General features: G+C 36.3%; 2 protein-coding genes across 3 annotated transcripts in view; one reads left to right on the top strand and one right to left on the bottom strand.

Annotated features, from left to right (window-relative positions):
* The window catches only part of ZNF804B (zinc finger protein 804B), a 570,844-nt gene that overhangs the window by 16,119 nt on the left and 529,108 nt on the right, over positions 1-25,617 (top strand). The window lies entirely within an intron of this gene.
* On the bottom strand, positions 20,210-24,275 carry TEX47 (testis expressed 47). Of its 2 annotated transcripts, none has more exons than XM_077134742.1 (2): positions 24,163-24,275; positions 20,210-23,228 (listed from the first exon to the last, which is right to left on the bottom strand). In XM_077134742.1, exon 2 carries the CDS (start codon positions 23,188-23,190, stop codon positions 22,429-22,431), a length of 762 nt encoding a protein of 253 aa, XP_076990857.1. In that variant the 5' UTR covers positions 23,191-23,228; positions 24,163-24,275; the 3' UTR covers positions 20,210-22,428. The 2 variants fall into 2 exon arrangements, with proteins under 2 accessions (XP_076990857.1, XP_076990231.1); XM_077134116.1 differs by having other exon boundaries at positions 20,212-23,177; positions 24,163-24,238.

Here is a 25,617-nt window from a genome sequence, read left to right as displayed (position 1 = left end):
TGGCAATATAGCAATAAATGATTAAAGGAAAGAAACCTCAGTCTTGGAATTCTCATAAAATTTAGATTTGTGTGCAAGTGATATGTTAACTTTGTTACAAAAGTTGTTATAATTTCACACACGTGCACAAGGTTAGAACACAAGTTTGTGTTACTATGGAAACAGATTATTGCCAAGAAAATTATATACCCCAAACAATGCATATATTTAAAAATCCTAATTTAAATGAATTTAAATATATTTATAGACCCAATCATGTATTTTAAATAAAATTTAATGCTCCCCTTCCAATATCCATATGCTACATAGGTCAAGAGTTCTGTGTGATGACGCTGGGCAAATCCACATTGCAATCAGGAAGAGTTGATCCCTTGTTATCATTAAAGGGAAATTTAGATAACTGCATTATAAAGGAAAAGTAATAAAACATAAAACACTTTCTTTTTGTATTTCTTCTAATAGTAGATCACTTAGGTGTCAATTATTTTTTTAAATCACACTCAGTTCCATTTTCTGCAATCATCAGGGCATACTCCATCCCTGAAAGCATTAGTGGAAACCAGTTCTCCACAGGAAATAGAGAAGATGAGAAAGTGGGCTGGAGAGAAATATCATTGGCATAAGAGAGTCATAGGGAGTCACCTTGGGTGGATTTAGAGTAGCATCATGAAACCTAAAGGTTTAGAATTAGATCAATGTATGGTAACTGAAATACAATGTGTGATCTGGCTGGGTGACAAAAATTCAGGTAGAAAAAGTTTTAAATTTTTCATTAAGTCATGAATGTTAGACTGGTCCTAGGATTCAATTCCTGGTCTCAAAAACCTTTAATTTTCTTACCATCCTCACTTAACTCAATGTTTAACCAGGTTTTTCAGGCTGTTTTCTATTTTAACCTATATATCCTTTATTCAAATGAACTCATGGGAACCAATCAAAATAGACATAAGTAACAACTGCTTTTGCTAAAAGTGTGGGGTGGGAGGTATTGCATGATGAAAATTCATGCCTTTTGTTCTACATCTGGGCAGGGATCACATGGGGCATACACCCTGAGAATTTTGATTTGATAAACCATGAAAAGTAAGCACTTACTGTTTCCAAAGCATGCTAACCATGCTATGGTTAAATGCAGATATCTTAGCTGGGAGTAATTCAATTACATATTTGACATTCTACCATTAGACATTGATGATATATTAGTTTATGTTTGCAATTTTTATGGAAAATGTTAAGGTGGCTTTGGGAATTCGGCCTTCAGGAACATCTGACGGGATTAGCCCAAGGAAGCACAAGAAGATTTCCCCTGAGCCAGGTGTCCATGCAGACGGGAGACAGTATTTCAACAGAACGATTTAGAAATTAGCCAGTTTGAGGCAGAAATCTGGACACAGAAAGTTGGTCTAGGAGGAGGCTAAGATGTCTAGAACTGAAAATAGAAAACAACTTCAATTAGCAAGTCATTCATTCATTCATTTTTTTGACAAATTTCTGTTAAGGGCCTACTATGTATCAGACACCTGCTGGTCATGCAGCATAACTGGACAGTAGATGACACCATGGGAAAGAAGGTATGATCCCTGTGATACAAATAGTCCTGGGAAGTGGTATAAGCTACAAGCTCTGGCCAGTTACCCAGCAGCTCTGGTTAGTGGACAGTGCCTGTGAATAAAACAGAAGCACAAAAAAGGAGGAGGAGAAGGAGAGGTGAGGACTGAGATCACTACCCCTTTCCCAGTTCAAGTAGGTTAGTTGGCCCAGGAGCACTGAATTCTTAAATCAGAGATTAAAATTAATTTAAACCTGAACAAATCCAAAATTGTTGCACTGGAAATTTCACTTTTTGTGCCTTTGGCTTTGTTTTATTTGGGGTTTATTAAATTTTTTATTTTGAAACGCCAGCCACCTGCATGAGACCAAGGGTGGAGACAGTGATTGAAAGCTGAGTTCCCGTAACCCTGCTGAAGGGGTGTGGGGTGCAGGCTTCAGGGAAGCACCAAGGGCCATACTGTACTGCCTTTCTCCAACACTCAGAGCTTGTTACTTCTGGCAGGATTACAGGATCTGGAAGAAGATTCCTTCCTTTACCGAACATCCCGGGTGTTAGGTCTCTGGAGGAAAAGCAGGGAGTCCACGTAAGAGGGTGACGAAAGAATAGGATGGGAGCATTGAAGCTGAGCTTTACTTTAGGGTTTTGCTTTGGAAAGGCTTTAGGTATGAGAGCACCCCTCTCCTTTCCCAGAGTGTGGAAGCTACAAAGAAGAAGTCTCTAAGAGAAAGAGGAGGACTTAGAGGTGAGGGGCCAGCATGACCCTGCTGCCCTGAAGCTGTCCCCGCAGGGTCTATTTGGAGAGCTGGCAGTCATGGCTCTACCTGGAAGCTAGTGGAGCTCAGATCCTTATAAGCCATCATGGAACACATCCTTGTAGGGCCCTTCCAACACTCTGGGCCCTGTACCAGGTGCTGGTGATAGTGAGGAAAACACTATATAGTTTATCTGTCCTCTGGGAGACAACAGACAGGGCACTGAGCAAATCTTCATTGCTTAATTCCTTATTGATAAATATACAAGTGCTTTTGAAGGACCAAGTAAATGATGCTATAGATAGGGTGGCCCTATCTAGTTCTCAGACAAGGCCAACCTCTAGAGTAAATCATATATAACTTGAGATACGAAAAATGAGTAGGAATGTCCTGGCAGAGAACCCTGGAACAGGACTCATATGAAAACTCCCAGGCTTGGGGATTGGGGGTGGACTTTGGGGATGCAAGCAGAGGTCCCACGGTAGGCCATGTAGCAAGAAAATAAGGAACTATTCCCAGGTAAAATATGGCTTTTAATCTCATTCCAGAATGAAACACATTTTTACTCTGTAGCTCTTCTAATTACTTCTGGTGAGTTGTGCCAAATAAGACAAGTAGTCTTGAGTGGTTTTTTTCTTTTCTTTCTTTTTTTTTTTTTTTTTGCTGCAGTGGTTGTTCCAAACAAAATCCAGAAAATGATTTATAAACAGAATAAGAATATTAGAGTTGAATCATCATTAATCTTAGTGATTTTTGCTATAAATTCGTTATAAATAAGCCTTTCTTAAAAAGAGAGAAAAACTGAGAATACGGCTTATAGATCTATACACAGGAACGATGTTATGACTTAAAGTTCACTGAGAATACTTCTTTCTGCCGCTCTAAGGTAATCTGATGTGGCCTGGCCACATGAAGGTTTACTTGCTTTAATGCTATGCAACATTTCTATTAAAATACAAGGGAAAACAGAGGTTTTTAAAATGTTTTAATAATTATAGAAACTCATGTTGTTTTTGCTGAGGAAATTTGACTAAAACATATTCTAGACCATTAATAAAATAACACTGGAGACCCAAGGTGATAATTGCTTACTCCTCTGATGATGTCTGAGGCACTTCTCAGAGTCTCTGAAATGCATGTGTGGGCAATAAGAGATGAGTCCCTTCAAGTGCTGCTTGGTGACAAATTTATGTCTTTCTATTTTTATTTCAAATTAAAAAATAAAAGCAGTGATGCATGTAAGTTTCTTAGGGTGAGGTTTATGTAAACGTTTTGCTTGATTTATTCACTTACCTGCTCCCTCTCCAGCTTTAAAGCCTCCAGGTTTCATCTGGGGGCATGGAAATGCTCCCTTCTTGCAATTACAAGTGTAGTTTTAGAGTTGCACTGAACTGGTTTGAACCCCCACACCAGCTCTAATGAGCTATGTGACCGCTAAATTTTTCCGAGCCTCAAGCTGTGCATTTGTGATGTTACCTTATCAGGCAGTGGAGTGGCACATACTTAGCACGGTACCTGGCACAGAGTAGGTGCACAATGAAAGGCAGCCAGTAGTTACTCCTATTGCATTTGGCTTGTTCTCTCAAAAGCAAGTTTCCTTGACCTTTTAAAATGTTCTGAGTACTGATTGGGAATTCAATACTTTTATATCAAATTATTGAAATTGTTGCTCTTGTGTATGCTCCTATACAATTGCTTGGATTGTATTTTTGCAAGGAGACATGGAATCATGGGTGCCTGATACTATTTTCTTTAACAGAGCCGTTGCAAACAGCAGCCGGCATTTTCACAACTTTTATAATGAAAATACTACGTGCACCCTGCTTTCTTGATACAGATTTAATTCAGGACTGTGATATATTTGAACAGGCATTTCTTTTGTTCTTGTCATTTTTTGTCAGAGTAAATTGAGTCAAGGAGACAGCTGAGTTGTTTTCATATTGCTGCCATGTGACAGGATTCTCCCCCTTTTTTTTTCTAAAAGGATATACATTTAATCTAAAATTACTATCTCTGTGCTGATAACCATCCATCCCCCATTAGTGGATTTAAATATCTTTCACCTCCTTTGGAAAATCTGCTGAACTGATCAGGTTTTCTCACTCCATCCACTTTCTCTCTCCAACACAAATCTATTTTAGATTATTTGAAAAGAGGGAAATATGTGACTGAGGGTTGTGTATGTTATACATATGTACACACACTACTATGGGCAAATATTAAGGCCCATGAGGTGTTATAGACTTTTGTACACATTCATTCTTGCCTAGTGCACAGAGAAAGTTTTCAATCAAGGTATATCATTTGCCACTTCGTGTTGCAAAAAGCATTTGTTATCAGTCAATGTCTAGTCAAGATAACAGAAACCACACTCTGTTTTTCAAGCAGAGGGAGCACAATGTAAAGAATTAATTGTTCACAAATGAGTTGGAAAGCTTGAGAAAGGGAACTGGGAAGAAGATATTACCTAGAGATTAGTAACAACAGGAATTCATTTCTACCCACAAGGCTGGAGGAGCACAAAGGAAAGTGGCATTACTTGGGCCTCCAGGCTCATCTCTGACACTGCCCCAGGGCTGGTGCTGCTGCTGCTCCTGTAACCACCTCACCTCTGCTTGGCTGACATTCAGGAGTTACCAGCCCTGCTGGTGCCACTGGGTTTGCTACCTGAGCTGCTGGTACCCACAGCTGCTAGCCGCTGCTACGCTTGTGCTGCTAAAGCAGAGGCCAGCGGGTACCCAGTGCTGAGCCCAAGTGCTATGAGGCCGACACAGCTGGAACCAGAAGCATAAGAAGGGAAATCATGGCCTATTCTCCTAATTTCAGTTCAGCTATTGGCGGACCCAACCAGAAACTAGCTAAAAAGGGTCTCTGGGCTGTATAGTTTACAGACTTCAGTCCCAAAAGAGAATATGAAAAGTGAGAATAGAACTACTTGCTAATAGACAAATATCAACTGTCTAGTACTGCATTTAACCACTTATTATATAGTACTTACAGCAGCTAAAAAGGAGGGACATTAACAAATGATGGGAATCATTTTATATCCGTGATTCAGAAATTTAGTGCACATATATTTATGGTCAACTCAGACTCATGTATTAGTTTTCTTTTGCTGAAATAACAGATTGCCAAGGACTTAATGGTGCAAAACAATACAAATTTGTTATCTTATGATTATATAGTTCAGAAGTTTGAAATGACTGGGTTAAAATCAAGGTATCAACAGGTCTGTGTTGCTTTCTGAAGGTACTAGGGGAGTTTCCATTTCCTTGTTTATAGAGCCTGCCTGCATACCTTGGCTCAGGGTTGCCTTCTCCCATCTTTAGAGCCAGCAAAAGAGTACATCAGGTCTTTCTCACACTGCTGGCTCTCTGGTTCTCTGCAGCCAGAAATTTTCTCTCTTTTTTTAAGGACTTGTTAGACTGGCCTCACCTGGATAATACAGGATAATCCCCCCATCTCCAGGTCCTTAACTTTAATTACATCTGCAAAGTCCCTTTTCCTATGTAAGATGTCATTCACAGGTTCTTAGAATGGGAACATGGATAACTTTGGGGCCATTATTCTACCTACCACACTTTAGGATTTCAGATGGCTTCTGGAGTTATTCACTCCCATAGTTTCCTCAAACAGATAATCTCTAAAACTGAAGTCAGCACATCCACCAAATGCACGTCTTCCTTGGTGGGGGTCTACTTTTCATCCAACAGCCTAGGTTTGAAGCTTGGGAATATTTGTCTCTTATCCTGCATCAGATTAGTAAATGTCCTAACTTTAATTCCTGAGTGTTTCTCCACTTCATTCCTGTGCTAGAACCTCTTCAATTACTATCCTTGTGCAAGCTGTTGTCACAGCAATTTCCATTCCTTCTTTGCCAGTTACAGGATGTATGACCTTCCAACTCTTACTCAAACCTGTGTGCCTCAGTCATATCAGACACTACCAAATGTCAAATGACAATAAAATACGGTGCTTTCTAACACAGTTGTGGAGAATATCAAATGAGAAGATGAATGTGACATATATGAAGTATTTGATAAATGCAAGCTATTATGTACACAGACTACCAACTAAATTGTCTCCCTTCCTCCAGAATATTATTTTAGCATAAATAGAATGATGGAGACATTTCTCAAAAACAAAACATTTATGATAAATTTAATCAATTAAAAAAGAGAATATTAATGGGCATGTTGGACTATGGAATTCTAAGTGTGAAACCAAACGGATCAGGGCTCAAGTTCTGGGTGGCAGCTCACTGGATGTTTGACCCTGGGAAGTTATCTGAATGTCCTCATTTGTAACAGTGGGATAATAATCCACACAAAACCCCTGGTACATAGCAAGAATCCCAAAATGGGAACTTTTATTGCTATGAATTATTATTAAACATAACAGTAAGAGAGATTGAAACCAATGTTTTTTTTAACTGGGTTTCCAAGTTCATGAAACAGATTTTCAAAGAAAGCACTTTTTTCAAATTCTCTATTTTCCTGAAAATAAAGTGCTTCTTGATTAATGGTGTTTGGCATTTGTGTTTGCTAGTGAGGATACGGCTCTTTATATGGTGCCCATATTTTCTGCTCCGATGGAATTTTACAGTCTTGTGAGGAAAACACACATTAAACAAATGAATAGAAATGTGACGTGTTCTAGAAGACAGTATTTCTGATCTTCCTGGTCATGTATCCATGGTTCAGTTTTCAAAAATTGGGGTTAAGAATTTATGAGTGTTCTAGAGGAAGGCCATCAAGGCAACTGATTTAAATGCCCTCAAAGGTAAATACCTTTTCTTGTATTTTTTTCCTGGCTCTGGAATATAAAGATGGTTAATTTCTATACCATGGAATTACATGTTGATTGTGACAATGTTTAGTGCCACAAACTAGACTGCAGAAATCAGAATGCCTGCAGTGGGGTCTACATATGTACATTTTACACAAGCAACTCAGGAGCTACTGGTGCACATTAACATTAGGAAACTATTGCGCTAAATTATCTCACTGATACTCCACCAATTTGTAACTCAAGGCCAGAGACTGAGGAAGTTTATGTGATTTTCTCACCATCTGTCCTCTTACTTTTCCACTGATAATACCTGTGACTGTCTGTGAAGCTGCACTGGTGTCTAAATCCATCCCAAATGTATAGTTCCTTTTAAGAGCTAATAACCAGGAAACACTTTTACCAGACCCACTGTGTGCAAACAAGCCTTACCCATATTTTCTTACTTAATCCTTTAATCCCTAAAGGTATTTACAATTATCTGCCATTTTGCAAATGAGATGAGGCTCCACACTCAAAACTATCAAGGGGCAGAGACTAAGTCTTGAATCAAGGACTTTCACTTCCCAAAGTACAGGTATGAAACCACTGTGCTTAGATGTGACTATTCTCTCTCTCTGCCACCTTGGCAATTTGCATGTTCCTCTATTGGAGCATATTCACACTGTAATTTTTGGTTCACATATCTGTTTCCCTGTCTTTGAGTCCTCTTACAATGGGATCTTGATCTTATTTTCCAGTTAAGTATAGTACATCAGTGCCGCAGGATGTCTGGTGCTCAATAAAACTCTTCATTTGTTCATTCTTTTATTCATTTATTTATTCATTTATTCAATTTAGTTGATTAGAATGGGCAAAGATGGAAATATCAAATTAAAGGAAGTGTAAATTGTTGGTATTTACACATACAAGAAAATTAAATTTAGAAGACAAAACTTTGTAAAAACATTCATTTGTACAGCCAATCAATGTACAGATCTAATCAATGTTCAGATTTTTTCTTTAGTATGAAAACTAACAGTAAACCCCTTGTTTTTGCTAAGTATATGAAACTATAAAGAATGCACTAAGACACTAAGAATGCATGAACAATTCTAAAGTGAAGCAAACACTTTTAGAACAATTTAATGTTGTATAGACTACAACTAAATGTTATAAATTTTCAATGTGAAACCCCAAATCATCACTCTGCATAGGAAGAAATAAAAATTTGTATTTATGCTCCCCTTATCATTATATACATTTTCTTAATTTGTATCTACTAGTTTTGTTCCTAAGTGTGAATACCAAAAATCATTTTAGGTATGTCAGGTGACAAGGCATAGTGGGGTTATTACCTCATTCTTTTAGGTATGTTTGATTAATCAACTGATTTCTTATTAGCAACATATAATGGAGAAAGGAGACAAAAACCTATAAATCAACATAAATTCATTTTCTTCTTATAAGAATGTGAGCTCTTTGAGATAATAATAAAAATTCTGTCAAAAGTATATTAAGCCATTCAATTTCAAGGGTAGGGTAATTTTCTAATGTTCATATTATTATTGAAGAATATCAGTATTCCACAATGCATACTAATAAAAGATAATTAACTGAGATCGTGATCCCATTGTCTGAACTAGTATTTAAGCATTTGTCAAAGTAAAGCTCAAATTCTGCTGGGGGATATTAAAAATAGCAGCAGAATTCCACTGAAGGCATTATCCTATGCCTTACCTTGCTAGGGGGTGTCCTACAATTTCTCCAGACTCCCTCACTAACGTTGCAGAAGCAGCAGCTTGACTAACAGGCCTGACATCCCTGAGGTCAGAATTCAAACCATTTTACATCTTTGTCACAGAGCCTGTTGTCACAACTGGGACATGGAAACTGTAGACCATATTCTTAATCCTGCTTAATTCAACACACATTTATTGAGTTGCTGGTTATTTTCACATTGATTAATCTCATTTTATATCTAGGTACTCATTTGATGTAGAGGTGATAAAACTGAGACCCCAAGTGGTTAAGCAACTTTCTCAAGGTCACAGTTACCCTGAAAAATATCTGAGATTTGAAAACAAATCTTCTAATTTTAAACCTAGAATTGTTTTCACTATGTGCAAGTAGATTGCTTTGAAAAATGTATCTCAGGCTGTTTAAGGACTGCTTGCTTCAAAAAAAAAAAAAAAAACTGAACCTGACTGAAGTTAAATAGGGAAATTGATTGATTGGAAGGACTCAGCGGTAGAGTACCACCAGGCCTCAACAAAGGCTGAAATGGAAATCAGGAGCTGAGATGACCCTTGCCTTTTTTACTGTTTTTAAATACTTCAACTTTGCTTCATCATTTATTGTCTTTACAAAAAGACTCTTTCAACCTGAGAGAGAGAGAGAGAGATTTAGTTGGGGAGAGGGAGACAAGGCTACACACTCTGTGGCCTATGCAGGTTGCTGTGGAAATAGACACAGAAAAATGCATGATCAGCTTCTCTTATGTGGGAGTCAAGAGGTGGGGAAGACATATGTGGCAGAGAAATGATCAGCATTATTTTTGCAAAGCCTTTCTTATACTGCATGATTTAACTTTGAAATTTAAATCCCTCGTTCTCCCACTTGATTGGAAGCAGTTTATGAATCTTAATTGGTTTCTCTAGCTTAAGTTAAGATTACACGTATGTATGCAAATATAAATATATATAAATATGCATATATATATACTCATACCTTTATATAATTATATCACAAATATGCACATATAGATCTATTTATGGAAGCCTTTTATTCCTGTTAATCTACTGGGTGTCATTTTCATAAGAAAGGTACTTCAGTGCTTTTTTTATAATATGAAAAGGAAAACATGGTCTTATTGGCATTTGTAAACTAATTACCTGTGCTTTACAACTATCATTTGGTTAATATTAGAAGAAAGAACCAGTTGGTATCAGAGACAGGAAGAGGTGCTTCTGTTAGTACAGCATGCCTACCTGCAAGCCAGGGGTTTCCAGGTCTGCTGGGACGGCACAGTGCCCTATGTAAACATCTGTAACACAGATGTGGGTGAGTAGAACTTTAGGAATTATCCCACAAAGCAGGTTTTATGGTCAAGGAGACTCTTGAGGAAAACGTCACACACTCAATTTAATTTAGCTTTCTGTGAAAGCCCCAAACATTCTTTCAATTGCAGAAATATTTGCTACTTGTGCAAAAAGTCAAAATGTAAGTGGCAAACTGATAATTACCTCCCCCTTTCTGTAGTGAAGGGAACACAGACACTGCTGAAATCATCCCCACAAAAGATAATATTGAGTATATTTATGGATGATGTCCTGGTTAAAAAAAATCAGAGGTAAGGACTTTCTTTGTCTCTTATGGGACATCACTTGGCTCCTCTACCCCCTAAAATTTCAACCCAATAATTCTGTAGCTAATGTAGCGAACTTTAAAATACTTAAGGTTTTTGCACTTTCTAAAAGATCATAGAAGTAATATTCAGTAATAGGTAGATTTTGGAAACAATCTATACCAGTAATAAAGCCGTAGAGATATAGTCCTATTTTCACCAGAGGAAATAAGAAAGAGATAGGTTATACCTAGCTCTTGCCAATGTCTAAAGTTCCATGTAGTTCTAAAATTTTTATGCTTTCTTAATCTATAACATTCTTAAGGAGATGAGACTCATGTTTCTTAACAAAGAATAAATTTTAAAAAGAAAGTTGTAAAGATTGCAAGATGTTGATAATTGTTGATGGTGAGTGATGTTTATATGGGGTTTGTTATAATAGTTTCTTTACTGTTGTGAATGTTTGAAATTTTTGAGTCAGAAAGAATGAAGCAGACAAACATAGCTATAGAAATGATTACAATAATAAGGAAATACTTCAAGGAGTAGATGGAACTTGATTGCCACCTTTATCTTTTAAAACATGATGCATCAGTTTATTTTAATGCAATCTAATATAAAAGGTGATATAAACAACAGGATGCAGTAGGAAGCAAAAAGGAAGTAGAGAATTTGGAAAACTTTCCAGGTCCCCGTTAATCATTTCACTTGTAATGGCTTCATTGTTTTGTTTTAAGTGCCATATATGTTATACTTATAGTCAGGTTTAATGAATATGCATTATAGAGATAAATGGTTCATGACTTGAACATCATTTTGGATTATGCATTATTGCTTTTTAAAGTCATTAGTAAGGGAAATTGAGATTTGATTGTAATTTTCAATTTCCTAGCATGTTCTGGCTGGGAACTAGAAGGAGAAGCCTGGATAAATGCCAGTTTGCTGGGCAAAATTTATAAATGCAGTGTAGTTGGTCCATGAAGTAGATAAAGCACATGAGATAATTTGCAGTCAGCTGTAAATGTGTGAACATGGAGGTCCAATGGAATAATCCAAGCAAGATTTGGTTTGAGTTATAACATCAGAGCTTGTTCATGTTTTATTCACTTCTATATTGCTACATTTCTTCTAGAGATTAGAGCAATTATTTATCTAAACAAATGTTTGTTGAGTAACCATTGTTTTCCAGAACTGTGACATGGCAGACTTTGAAGAACTAAACCAGATCTTTGCCATTTGAAACTGGATGGAGCTCTTTTTCCCTTGGGCCATGATTGGAAGTCTAACCCCACATAGAAGGACAGATTTATTATGCAAAACTAGAACTGGTGGTCCTCCTTTACTAAAAGATTTAGATCTTAAAAGAGACCTTTATATGCCCAAGTAAACTCCGTAAATTCTCTGCCAACAACCAAATTTTGGAAATACTTGTTCTATTTCCTCGTCTGACCTTCACTCCTCAACCTACTGCTTCCTGCTTCTACCTCAACTACATTATGTAACATCCACTTTTCCCAAGGCCATAACTTTTGTCATTAAAACTACAGTCCTTTCCTTACAAGATCATTTTAGGCAGAAATTGATGCTGATGATGTATTCTCTTCTTTAGGAAATGTTCTTTTCCTTTTGCTTCCATCATACCACCCTCACCCAATTTTCTTTCTCTGCTTCTGGACAATTTAAACTGAATTAAATAGGGTGGACAATGGTGGCTGAGCAGGCAGAGATCTAGTCTGCCACACCAGAGACCCAGGTTTGATTCCCAGTGCCTGTCCATGCAAACAAATAAATAAACAGAATTAAATGGTATATTAGAATTATTTGTAGGTTCCTTTTATTCTGCCCTTCCCTCCAGTTTTGACATTATTCAGGTTTTAGCCCCAGGCTCTTTGCTTAGCTCCCTCTATATATTCCTATTGGGTGACACTGCCACTCCTGAGGCCTCTCTCACCCTTTATTGTCTAATTTCCAAATCTCCATCTGTTTGTAAGAGCCAATTCCTGAGATTCAGGGCAATACATCCAACTTTCTACTGGATAAGTAGAGGCATTGATGTTTCTCAGATACCTCAAATTCAATGAGTTCACTGTTAAAACCTCTGTTTTCTCTGTGCATATCCCCACCCTGTTGCTCCTCCAGAATCCTCTAAGTGTGCCAGTTTGAGCTGTTGTATACCCAGAAAAGCCACGTTCTTTAATCCTCATTTGATATTGCTACATGGGATCTTTTTATTGTTTCCATGGAGATGTGACCCACCCAATTGTGGGTGATAACTTTCGCTTAGGTGGTTTCCATGGAGACGTGTCTCCACCCATTCAAGATGAGGGTGCTTACTGGAGCCTTTAAGAGGGAACCATTTTGGAAAAAGCTTTAGAGCCAACAGAGAAAGCAGAGACACTGATGTTTGGAGCTACTTAGAGCCAGCAGACATTGCAGTGTGCCTTCCCATGAGAGGTTAAGCAAGTTAGAACCTGAGGAGAGTCAAAGGGAGACAAGAGATGAAAGTCAGCCCTGGAGAAGCAAAGTGAGGAACCCCCACAGGAACAGAGAATGGAAGCAATGGAGGCCAGGACTAAGGAACCAACAGATGCCTGCCACATGACTTCCCAGCTGACAGAGCTGATCCAGATTCATTGGCCTTCCTTGAATTAAAGTATCCTTGCATGGATGCCTTAGTTTGGATATTTTCATAGGCTTAGAACTATGAACCTATAACTTATTACACTCTCTTTTTAAAGCCTTTCCATTTCTGGTATATTGCTTTCTGGCAGCTTTTACAAACTGAAACACTAAGGGAATGGAACCACCATCTGGCAGGTGTTTAGTCCTTGGTTTCTCCATCTTCTTTGAACCCTCCACTTTCAGTCAAATACCCAGGTAACTGACATATCTCTTGACTGTATCCACCTCTTTCTATTTCTACTGTCATTATCTTTGTCCAGGCTTCTGTCATCTCTCTGATTACTCCTAACTGGTGTATCTATCCAGACTCTAAGTTTTCTAATTCTCTTCTAATCTTATATCCCCAATGCAAAGTGATCCTTCTGTTATGTGTATCAACTTGTGGCATTTCTCTGATTAAAACTGAACTGCTCCCCATTTCCCTTGAAATAAAGCTACAGTACTCAGGTAGCTTTAAGTGTCTGTAAAATCTGGCATCATGCCTATTTACCCAGCCTTATGTCTTGAGATTTCCCTCTCTGTACTTCAGACACTGCCTTTATTGAAATTCTTTTTCTCCCAACATGGGTTAGAGGTTTTCTTGCCTTTAGGTTTTAAAACATCCCACTGCTAGAGTATATCCTGTGTTAAGAACATTCCCCTCCTATTCTTTGTCATTTGTTTGCCTAAATTTCTATTCAACTTTCAGAAATCCATGTATTTTGTATCCCTCAGAAGCATCCCTAGTTTAGTCTTCTAAACTAGGTAGGGTGAGGAAACCATCATAATTTGTATTTCTACTGTTATAACAATTATTATAATTGTTTAATTTCCTTTCATGTGTCTTAGATAGGAGGGCAGAGACTGTATGCTAAGGCAGAAATTATGATTATTTTTTCATGCATTTTCAAAACACATATCTGACAAAAGAATTATATCCAAAACATACAAAAAGCACTTAAAACTCAACAGTAAGGAAACAAACAACCTAATGCAAACAACACAATTACAAAATGGGCAATGGATCTGAATAGGCACCTTATCAAAGAAGATATACAGATTGCAAATGAGAATATGAAAAAATGCTCAAAATCATATGTCATTAGAAAATTGAAAATTAAAGCAAAATGAGATGTGACTACACATCTATTAGAACGGCTAAAATCCAAAATGCTGACACCATTAAGTGCTGACAAGACGTGAAGCATCAGGAATTCTCATCCAGTGATGGAAGAAGGCAAATGTATAGCCAGTTTAGGAGACAGTTTGGTTGTAACTTACAAAGGTACACATGGGCTACCCATTTGATCCAGAAGTCACCAACCTAGGTATTTATACACTAATGAGTTGAAAAATTATGTCCACACAAAAATCTATACATGAATGTTTATATCAGCTTTATTAATAATTGCCAAAGATTGGAGGCAATCAAGATGTCCTTAATTAGGTGGCTGGATCAAACAAAAATAATATTCATAAAATGGAATATTATTCAGTGATAAAAAGAAATGAGTATTCAGGGCAAAAAGACATGGAGGAACCTGAGAAGCATATTTCTAAGTGAAAGCCGGTCTGAAAATGTTACTTACTATGTGATTCCATGTACATGATATTCTGGAAAATATAAAACTATAGAGATGGTAAAATGATTAGTGGCTGCCAGGAGTTCAGGCGAAAAGGGGAGGGGTGAATAGGTGGAGTACAGGGCATTTTTAGGGCAGTGATATTATTCTTCACCATATGGATATGACATGCATTTGTCAAAATCTGTAGAACTGTACAATACAAAGAATGACCCTTAATGTCGACTATGAAATCAAGTTAATAATAATGTATCAATATTGGTTTATCAGTTGTAACAAGTGTACACAGTTGTGCAAAATATGATAGGGAAATTGAGTGCAGATAGGATGTGGAGAAGGTATTTGAAAGCTCTGTACTATCAACACAATCTTTCTGAAAGCTTAGAGCTCCTCTAAAATAAAGTCTATTATAAAAATAGGTCAGAAATGATCACTATATAATTAAAATCAAATCAAATGTACACTTTTCTAATAGTCTAAGTAGAGATAGATAACAGATAACTATTTGTCTTATTAAGCACATGTCTCAAAGAACATATAAGTGTTTGAAGAACATCAAGGAAGCATTTTTAAATATGGAATAAATATTGTATAATTGACTAGTAGTTTGGTCAGATGCTCCAACAGATGAAGTGCATTTTTAATTCAATAAAATGGAAATGAACACCTAATACTTGGCTCAGTGAGTAATAATAAATAAATGCAAATGTTCCAGTCAATTATTGACCAAATGATTCTTAGTATTTTTCATATTAGAGTGGAAGAAACTTTGTGGGTAAAGCTGGAGATTTTAGGTAACAATGCAACTATTATATTTTGAGTTAAGCTATTTCAAAGAGGTTGGACAATTTTAATAAATGGCGCAAGCATTTTAATGAAAACAAAAATTAACCTTATAGAGATGTTCTTACAGATATTTTTAACAATTATTCCCTTTTTTCCAGCACTAAAGTGCAAATACAAAAAATGGTAATTGCTTACGAGTTGCTGGTGGGAAGTGAGCATACAAATAAACAACAGCAATATGAAGGGAAATTGCTAGACTGTGGTTGGGTAACCATGTGAAATGAGAACAGAAAAGGGTTACTTGAGTTTGCTAGGCTTCATAGATGAATAAAAAATTGATTGCTAAGCATGATTTTTCCATGAGAAATGAGGAAGGATGCTGAGGGCACGATTATGGAGTTATTGGGAAACAGGGAACAAAGTGTGAAGAAAGAGAATGGTGGACACGAGGTGAGGATGGCTAGCTAAGTAAGCCAGGATTGGAGAATCAAAGCTTTGCAGATTATGATAAAAATTTCCTTTTTATCATGGAGGTGAAATGGAATCCACTGACAAATTTTGATTAAGGGATTAGCATTTATTGACCGTTTACTGTGTACCATGATCTTTACATTGTTACTTCAAGTAACCTCATAATCAATCTTATGAGGCTGATACTATTAGCACACTCTTTTTATATATGAGGAAACTGAGGCTTAGAAAGTTAAAATGTCAAATGAAAGATTGCAGCTCTACAAAGTGGCAGAAGCAGGTTTCAGCATAAAAGTTTGACACCAGAGGTGGCTTTCTAAAGCCATGTGCTATACTCCTTTTATCTTTAATACAAAGACCCTATAGCTGGGAAGAGAGAAAGGAGGGAGAAGAGACTGGAGTGTGGGAAATCCCTAATGAGGGCACACAAACAAGGTCATACCTCAGATATAACCATTGTGGGAAAAATGGGTGGGGTTTGGATTGATTGATTGTCAGTGTGAAAAAGAAGGTAGGAATCTGGGACAAGTTTTAGGTTTCTGACTTAGTTGTGTGGAGAGTGGTCTATTTTACAGAAACAGAGAGTGCAAGTGGGAGAGCAAAGAATGATGAATTCCATCTAGGCTTGCAGAGTTGGAGATGCCTGTGGAAATCTAGTGGGACTTCTTGAGAAGATGGTATGAGAGGAGTGGAATAGAGGATGGGTCTGAAGTAGTAGTGAAGACAACACAGAATTAAGTCCAGAACCATAGCCATGTCCACAGGTTCACATATCTTTTATCTCCAGCCACCCTCTCCAAGCTAATACCCTTCTTGTTGCTTGTAATCCAGTCACTTTGGTCTCTGTTCTGTTCCTCACACACACCATGCGTGCTTTAACCCTAGAGCCTTTATATTTGCTGTTGTCACTTCTGGAATGTTCTGCCCTTCACATCTCATCTTGACATAGATAGCACCTCTTCTCTCTCATTCAGTTCTCTTGCTTTGGGGTTATTTTCTTTGACAAGCCACACTTGACCCACGAATGTAAACTGATCCCTCTCCTTATCATTATCAATTGCATTACCTTTTTTTCCACATCATATGAAACTTCTGAATCATCTTATCTATTTGTTTATTCTTTGTTCCCTCTTCTATAGTACATGTTCATTGGAAACAAGAGCCTTGTCTTTTATACCATTATATCTATAAAACTAAAACAGTGATTGACACAAAGCAAATCATTTGATACAGATTTAATCCAAGAGTGAATAAAGACATGAACGTATATTTGAAGCCATTAGCTCATAGAGGGTTGCTGAAAACATGGGCAGAGATTGGGTTGGCTCAGAAGATGGTACTACATTGAGGAGGGAAAGAGAAAAATGCTTCTGACAACACTGTTCTCTTCATAACCTCTTTGGGGATGGAAGGAGATGCTTTGGTCTGAAAATTACAACTAAACTGATTCTGCAAATATTCACATTCAGTTAAAAGGCTTCCTTTTTACCTTAACTTTATACTTACATGATTAAACTCAGTAAATGTGATCTAAATGTTAGGGAAATCTCTTTTAAATTTCTGTCTGTATGGGAATGTATGGGCCAAAAATATTTCAGTGAATCTAGACACTATCTATTGTTAGAAATTAAAAATGAATCAAGTAATCAACATAAAAGGTGCTACACTTGGTCTTTCAACACAATGAGAAAACACAGAGAATGGGTAATATGTTATTTCTGAATAAGAAAATCAATATTAGGTCAGCTAATATCAATTTTTTCTTAATATTTAAAAACTGCCCATATTAGAATTCAAAATTCTAAATAATGGAAAAAAGTGAGTTTTCAGAAAAAATTTTCTTAAAATTGTGGGCTTGTAGGGTTATTAAATTTGTATAATTAAAGTGGTGAAGTGGGAAGAGGGGACTGCCATAGGCAAAACACATAATGTCAGTCTTTGAGCCTCAGAATGCTTATCTGCAATAAAAAGGGGAATAAAGAAAATTTTTGAATGGGGCTTTTTACACATTATTTTTATAATCATATATCCTTGCAGCAGATAATCTGAAATTTTAAATAATATACCACAAGAGGTCTATTTTATTCTACATTAAATCATTAATTCAATATGAAAAAATGTGAAAGTATTTTGCTATATAATGTTGGTAATATGCTGTCTCATTTCTACGTCCTTGTGAAGGTAGGGAAATTCTACTACTAAGGAAATGTTTAACTGACTTGACATGTGGCTTTGTGAATGCTGAAGTTATGAAAAGTCACTGAACATGAAAATGCTTTTGTCCTAAACAATAATACTCCATAAAGAAATTCAGATCTTTTTATTAAAATGAAGAATGTAGAATTTTTAAATTCACTCATGGAGTGTTGTCCTTTCAAATAATATTATTTCAATTCTTTTTCAAATAAACAATAACCTTCCTGAAAGTCCTTGGCCATGCCTGAAGCAAGCATAAGATCATTAGCACAGCAGTTTATTATAAAGGTGCTCATGTTAAAACACAAGGATTTGACTGTTACATGTTCATTAACATATTTATATGTACGTTATAAGTTCATTGTTTCAAGAACATTGACTATTATGTGTTCATAGTGTTAAATCTGCATGTTCTGTTTAGGTTAAGTTCTGTACTCTGGTTTTACTTAATGTTATAAGGAGAGTTTAACTTTCATTTGTTTGAGAATTATATTATAAATCTTACTGAAGCTTAATTATTTGCAACGTTTTTGAGTTTCATCAAACTAAATTGCATTTGTAATGTATCCATATAATATTTCTTTATTTTACCAAATATGCTCAAATATATACACAGAGCTAAATTTGAATGTCATGTCCTTTAAGGATATTAGTGATGCATGTAGGTATCTCAATAATAAAAGGGTTACTGAAAACATATTTGTGTTTCCCTTTGAGGCAGTGTCACACATGTTTTAATATAGGAAGTGACAACACATCTTCCTTTGAGAGTGTGGACAACATTTAAAAATAATCATTTTTATCATCCAACATTGAATATTAAGATTACTAATTAGCCGGGAATATATATTATTTTGGAATTGTAAAACTAGATGTGACTAAAATATTTAGGCTCTTTTTGATTTATAAAACCCTTTAATTAAGGTACCATGGAAGAGGCACAAAATGCTTTCCACAATGACATTGTGACAGGAATAAATACAAAACTTAAACTTTATAATGAAGGTAACTTTCATTTGAATAAACTCATTCCTGTGTATTCACTTGAATGAAAGAATGAGTCAAAGAAATTTATTTATAGTTACTTTGTTTATTTTCCAGATATTTTCATAGTTAGGATTTTATGAATCCTTTAAATTTAAAATTAAATCAATAAATAAATCAGTAATGTTATAATTTAGATATTTTCTATAATTTCCTTCAAAAATGATTCAGATTATTTTTGTTTTACACTGGCTTAATGAGTGAGTGCTCCACCAGTATTTCTTATACCAACAGACCAATAAAAGATCTAGGCTAGGCAGTGAGGAGGATATATGCCTTACTCCTCCTTGAATATGCAATGAAAAGCACAGTGCTTAGCCTACTAGTATTTACTAGTACATATTTAGTAAATATTTAGAGCATACTAAAGAAATAAATAAGTAATATAAAACAGTTTATATGCATATATATTATTGTTCCAGTGGACTATAGCTATGTGCCAAGTTTGAAAGTATTATGTACCCCAGGAAAACCATGTTTTACTGCTAATTCAATCTTATGGAGGCAGCCATTTCTTTTAATCCTGATTCAATATTGTAAGCAGAAACTTTTGATTAGATCATCTTCGTTGACATGTGGCATGCCCAATTGTGGATGTGACCTTTTGATTAGGTGGAGATGTGACTCCACCCATTCCTAGTGGGTTTTGATTAGTGTCCTGGAGTCCTTTAAAAGAGGAAACATTTTGGAGAGTCAGAAATGACAGAGCTGACAGAAACTTCAGAGCAGAGCTGATACAGATGCCAACACCTGGAGATCAGAGATACAGATGTTTGGAGATGCTTGGAGCCCAGCAGATAACACCATGAGATGTTAAGCAAGCCAGAACCTGGAGAGAGCCAAGGGGAACCAAGTGATGAAAACTAGCCCCAGAGAAGCAAAGTGAGGAGCCCCCACAGGAAAAGAGGCTGAAAGCAGCATAGCCTAGGAGTAAAGGACCAGCAGATGCTAGCCACATGATTTCCCACCTGACAGATCTATTCCAGACTCATCATGCTTTCTAGAATTAAGGTATCTTTCCCTGGATACCTTAGTTTGGACATTTTTATAGGCTTAGACTGTAAAATTGTTGTAACTTACTAAATTACCCTTTTTAAAAGTCCTTCCATTTCTGATATTGCATTCCAACAGCTTTTACAAACAGGCTGCAAAATTACCAACTTAAACTTTGTGGTTTAAATCAAGAACAGTCATTTATGTTGTTCATGGATCTCCAATTTGCACAGGGATCAATGGAAACAGCTCACCTCTATTCCACCTAGGGTCACCTAGACTGACTGGAAATCTGGGTTTGACTGGATGGCTGTAGTCTGGAGTTATCTGGAGGCTCACTCACTTGCACATCTGGTGGGTGATGCTGACTATTGGTTGGGACCTCAGCTAGAGAAGTGAGCTTGAAAGTGGCTTGGACTTTCCCCAGCATAATGTGTGAGTTCCAAGAGCTAGCTTTCCAAGTGAGCATGGCAAAGGACCTGGTATTTTTATGGCCTTGTCTCAGAAGTTACATAGCATCACTTTTGTTCTTCTCTGTTGGTTGAGATAGTAACAAGGGTTTGGCTGATTTCAAGGGGAAAGGATTTAGAACTCACCAATTTATGGGAGGAATGTCAAGATCACATTCTAAAGAGAGCATGTAGGATAGGATAGATTGTGGTAGCTATTTCTGAAAAACATGATATGTTACAATTTTATATGCATAAATACATAATTTTTATTTCTTATCTCTGGTTGTCCAGTTAAATATTCTGGACCTCACAAACCACTTCTCACATCCACATCTTCCTCAGTTTTCAAAGCTTGGACCACAGCGCATTTCTTATATAACTTGGAAAATATTTACTTCCACCACTAATCATTTTGTCACTAAATTAGTTATTTTGATGGGTGGTGTGCTTTTCTCATAGCTCATACAGTAAGAACATGTTTTTATTTACTAATATTTGGTGTTTAATATTTTCTAAAATTAATAAAAGTTTGAAAATTATGCAGTCTTCTTTAGAATTATTTCTCATTTTCTCTAAAATATACTCTTTCTGTTACTAAATTGAAATAAGTGCAGTTTCAGGTTCAGCTAAAAATGTAAAAAGGTCATTCTGTATTTAAATATATAGACAACATCAAAAAATAAGAATGGTCTTTTCCAAACCTTGATTTTGATATGGAGCATATGGTGCTAAATTTATTTGAGGTGCATATTGAGATTGCTTTTTTTCTCACAAAGAGATTAGAACTCTAAGAAACAACAAAAATAAAACTAAAATGGTGAGTATTTTCCCCATAAATCCAAAGTCTGTGTAGTAAGATATTAAAGTAATTTTGGATAGCATATCATTGAAGTTGTCAAGAGAGAAATCAACTTGAATTAATTGCTTCATAGGAAGTAAATTGAGAAAATAATTGGTTTAGTTTACATGAAATTACTTAGCAATAAGTTTGTAGGTCGACAGAAAACATGTCTTCTTTGTACTTTGCCATATCCCTTCTGCCTGGCGAATTGTCACGTGGCACTCAGTAAATGATGTTGCATAAAGGAATAAGATGCTTCTGATAATATATTTTCTGGTGGTTTCAGAAAGTTACTACATACATTTGCTTTATAATAGTCTCAGTATTCTTGATTTTATGTCCAGAATGTGGGAACCTTGGAATGATTTGCAGATTATGTTTTGTTTTGTGAATACAGGAACCACACAGAGTCAACTCCATTACTTGTGCACTCAAATTTCTTCTGCTACTTCTATAATAATAATTATGCTAGATCATATCATATTATGCATCATAGCATAGCCTAGTGACTTTTACACATACTTGTTTCTGATAGGTTGCAAGCAAGTCAAGGGTAGGGTTTTCCCCTAGGTTTTTGTACCTTCAGAACCAAATGCAGTACTTCTGTCTGGTGGTGCCTTACTCAGTGATTGTTGAGAGAACAAATGAGAACTTGCATCAAGCATTTGGTTTCTTTTTCCACTGATATTTTTCTTAAAATTATTGAACAGGTTCATGGATATTATATAAACATTTCAGAACTTACTATGAACTTATTAAACTCCCCAACTATTAAAATGATGTATTAAGTAATAATATCAGAACAAACATTTATTTTCAAGTTTAGCTCAGTATTCTCTGTAAAGATTAGTATATTACCTTTGTTCATATTTAGAGTCCATATTTGTGTCCATATTTTGAAGAGAAGAGTAACTTTAGAAACATTTTCCTTTTACTAAGTAGCATAAATTCCTTAAGAGAGAGATCACTTCATCTCTCTCAATCCTAGAAACGGGAAGGAGCCGGCCATACCACCTCAGAATCCAAAGTGACATGTATGGGTTTATTATACATTTTTAGGAATGTTTCTGGGTCCATAAATTCTGCAGACTTGCACAGGTACATTATTATTTGTTCTGGAAGCAGTAGTTCAGGTGCAACTTGGTGCAAGTTATCACCTGGTCCTTTAGTCCCCACTTTAATGGTCTTGAAAAGGTAGAGTGCCAGTTTATGAGTTTGCATGAGGAATTCTGAGATGAGCTCTTCTAGGGATTGCGACTGTGTCACGTCATCAAGATACATAACTGGCACTTTTATTACCGAAACATGCCATTGTATGAAGAACCTCGCTGGGATGTTATGGGACACAACGATAATTTTCATTCCTTGGATAAAAAATTCTGTTTCACTCTTTTGACGGTCGACATAATCTACAAGGATTTGAAAGAGAGTGCCATTGGAGGACTCGAGGATATGCAGAATGGAAGTAGGGTAGATGAGCAATAATCCTGTCACTGCCTCTTCGAGGTGCCGTTTCAAAATCGACTGAAACACTTGTTCATAGTATTCAGTGATGTCTTTCTTTTCTGTGTTTGCTGGTATCTTGGCCACGAGAAACATCCTATGAAGGAGGAATTTCTTGAGCTGTAGTCTTTGCTTCTCCTCCTTAAAGTGCAGGTAATTGCTACGTGGAACTTGTGGCATTAGAAGTGATTCCAATGGAAAAGCCCGTTTGCTGATCGGTCGGGGATGGCCTGTGAAGGACATGATGAGTCCATTTATTCTAGATTGTTCCAGTTTTTAGCCTATGACAATAGTTACATTATCAGGATACCTCCTCATTGATGAACTCTTATTTTTGTTTCTTTTAACAAAAAAGAATCATCACACTTTGTCAAATGCTACTGAAGAGTAATATCCCTTCCCAGTGTATTGGCAAGCAACTTCTTTGAAATGAAAGGGTATGGTTAAAACAATGCTCAAATTATAGGAGGTTTTTGTTTGTTTATTTGTTTCTAGTGAAATAACTGACAACCACATCCTAGGGAAGAACCTCTCTGAAGATTTGGGGTTTGGGAGAAGAGAGAACTTATTCTAGAGAAAGCTGTCCCTGTTTTTATATACATTATCTTCTTGTTCAACCTGTTATACATATTTTCTCAATCCCTTGCTTCTTTGATATATCTATATTTATATCTATGTGTTTTCCCTCTGTATATCTGTATCTATACATGCTATAATGTAGCTTTATGAAAGATGGCTGTTAATTTTGAAAATTATCAGTAGGAATGTATCTGGTGACAGTCACTGACAGTAGCATTGGCATCACATTAAAACACCTTTTCATTTATGTAGTAGTGATTACAAATTATCCTTGAAGTGTCAAAACAAAATGCTATTTTATGTTAATTTCCTCAGTTTCTTTTGTAAATTTAATTGGGCTATATAAATTTTAAAATGGGGGACTTGCTGAGCTCCAATTGGCTTACTTAACAATTATTTAGGACATTAAAAGTTAATAGTGTTGCTTGGATAATAACAGTAAATTTAGAACAAATGATTTTTGATTCTTTGTTTTCTCTTTTATCAGAAAACCTCAGAAATAACCCTTTTCTTTCCTGCTGTTTTTTTTTCTTTGTAAGTTGATATAAAAGTGCTATGTTATTTTTAACTTTCTTACAAATATCCTTTTCTGTTTGTTTCAGGTCAACTTAACATCTTTTTCTTTCTTTCATTTACCTGTTCCTCCCATGTCTTGCTTGACCTCCATTACTCTTTCAACTGCCAGTGACTCTTGACCTCCTGCTGGTCTGTGTTCTACTCTAATTTCCATAGTGCAGGAATAAATCAGAATGCCAGCCCAGTTAAACGGCCAGAGTGCACTTCCAACTCCCATTTCTTAGCTTGACAAGTGTATCTCAGCAAATACTTCAGCATCATGGTAAAAGAAGTGAGGGCTTCTCTTTCTGAATGCTTTATTTTTGAGACAGGTGCATTTGTAAATAAGACAGATGGTGGACCTGGAAAGCGTCTTAGACATATGCCTTTTCCTTTTTGATGAACAAGAAGTGTGGCTGTAGGGCTCCTTGGTTGTACTTATGCACTGATTAATGACTATAAGAACACATATCTGAATCTGTGTATGGTTTCACTGTAGGATTTTATTTTCTTAATTCAACATGAGTTTAAGTTAAATTTTAAAATGAAAAATGAATAATGTCATTTCTTCAAATTACTTATGTGCCAGCTCTAGACCCTAATTTTAAAGCTTATGTATGTGCAAGCTCTAGACTCTAATTTTAAAGCAATGGGGCTAGAAAACATCTTTATTAATCTTTAAAGAAGTAAAACTTGGAGTATTTTTTTTCTGAGATTTGAGGTTTTCAAATTAATGAACTGGTTTGAATAACATACAGTGATAAATTCCCAGAAATTGGAAGTTGAGGGGTGACTTAATAATGCTTTAATTGTGTGGAATATAAAAATCGACTATAATTCTCATTTGGGATACATTTCATCACATTCTGAAACAATGCATTCTTTGCTGGTGTGCACAGAAACCCTATCGTTGCCATTTGTGATTGTTTTCTCCCTGCTGCTTCTTGTTGCTTTCCAGACTGTGATGATGTCGGCCATGAAATTCTTTGTGGCCTTCAGTCCTCTCTTGATTTCTATGACACTGTGTGCCTCTCTGGGTTGCTCTCCAAATCTCATTTGTGGTCTAGCAGGAATTCTTCTCACATTTAACTCCAAGCAGTGCCGAAGCTCTGTGCTCGTCACAGAAATCTTCTCTCACCCAACCTCCCTTCCCAGTTAGTTCAGCTCCTTATAGGCTGAACTAAAGTTAAGGTGTTTTCTAATGTTTTCTTCTGTGAGAACACATAGTGATCCTTTCTACCACTCTAGCTTCTGGACCTCATAATGATTGATCATGAAGTCTTCCCTGCTGAGTCCAAGTATGGATTGGAAATATTCTCAAACTAGGGCTCAAGGCAGACACAGGTAGTTTAAATCCCATCCCAGGATTTTCTCTGCACAGAAGACTAGAGAAGTTGAAATCTCCAGCCCTTTATTTATAACTCTTCTTCTTTGAATGTTCTTATGCTCCTTCAGATTTAGAATGGCAATATTTGTACTATTATTTTCTCTATTAAGCCTTTCCCTTTACCAATCCCCCATTTATGTCTGAATTAT

The sequence above is a fragment of the Tamandua tetradactyla genome, chromosome 1, assembly GCF_023851605.1.
Source record: "Tamandua tetradactyla isolate mTamTet1 chromosome 1, mTamTet1.pri, whole genome shotgun sequence".
Classification (NCBI taxonomy): domain Eukaryota; kingdom Metazoa; phylum Chordata; class Mammalia; order Pilosa; family Myrmecophagidae; genus Tamandua; species Tamandua tetradactyla.
This window is presented reverse-complemented; position numbering and strand designations above follow the sequence as displayed.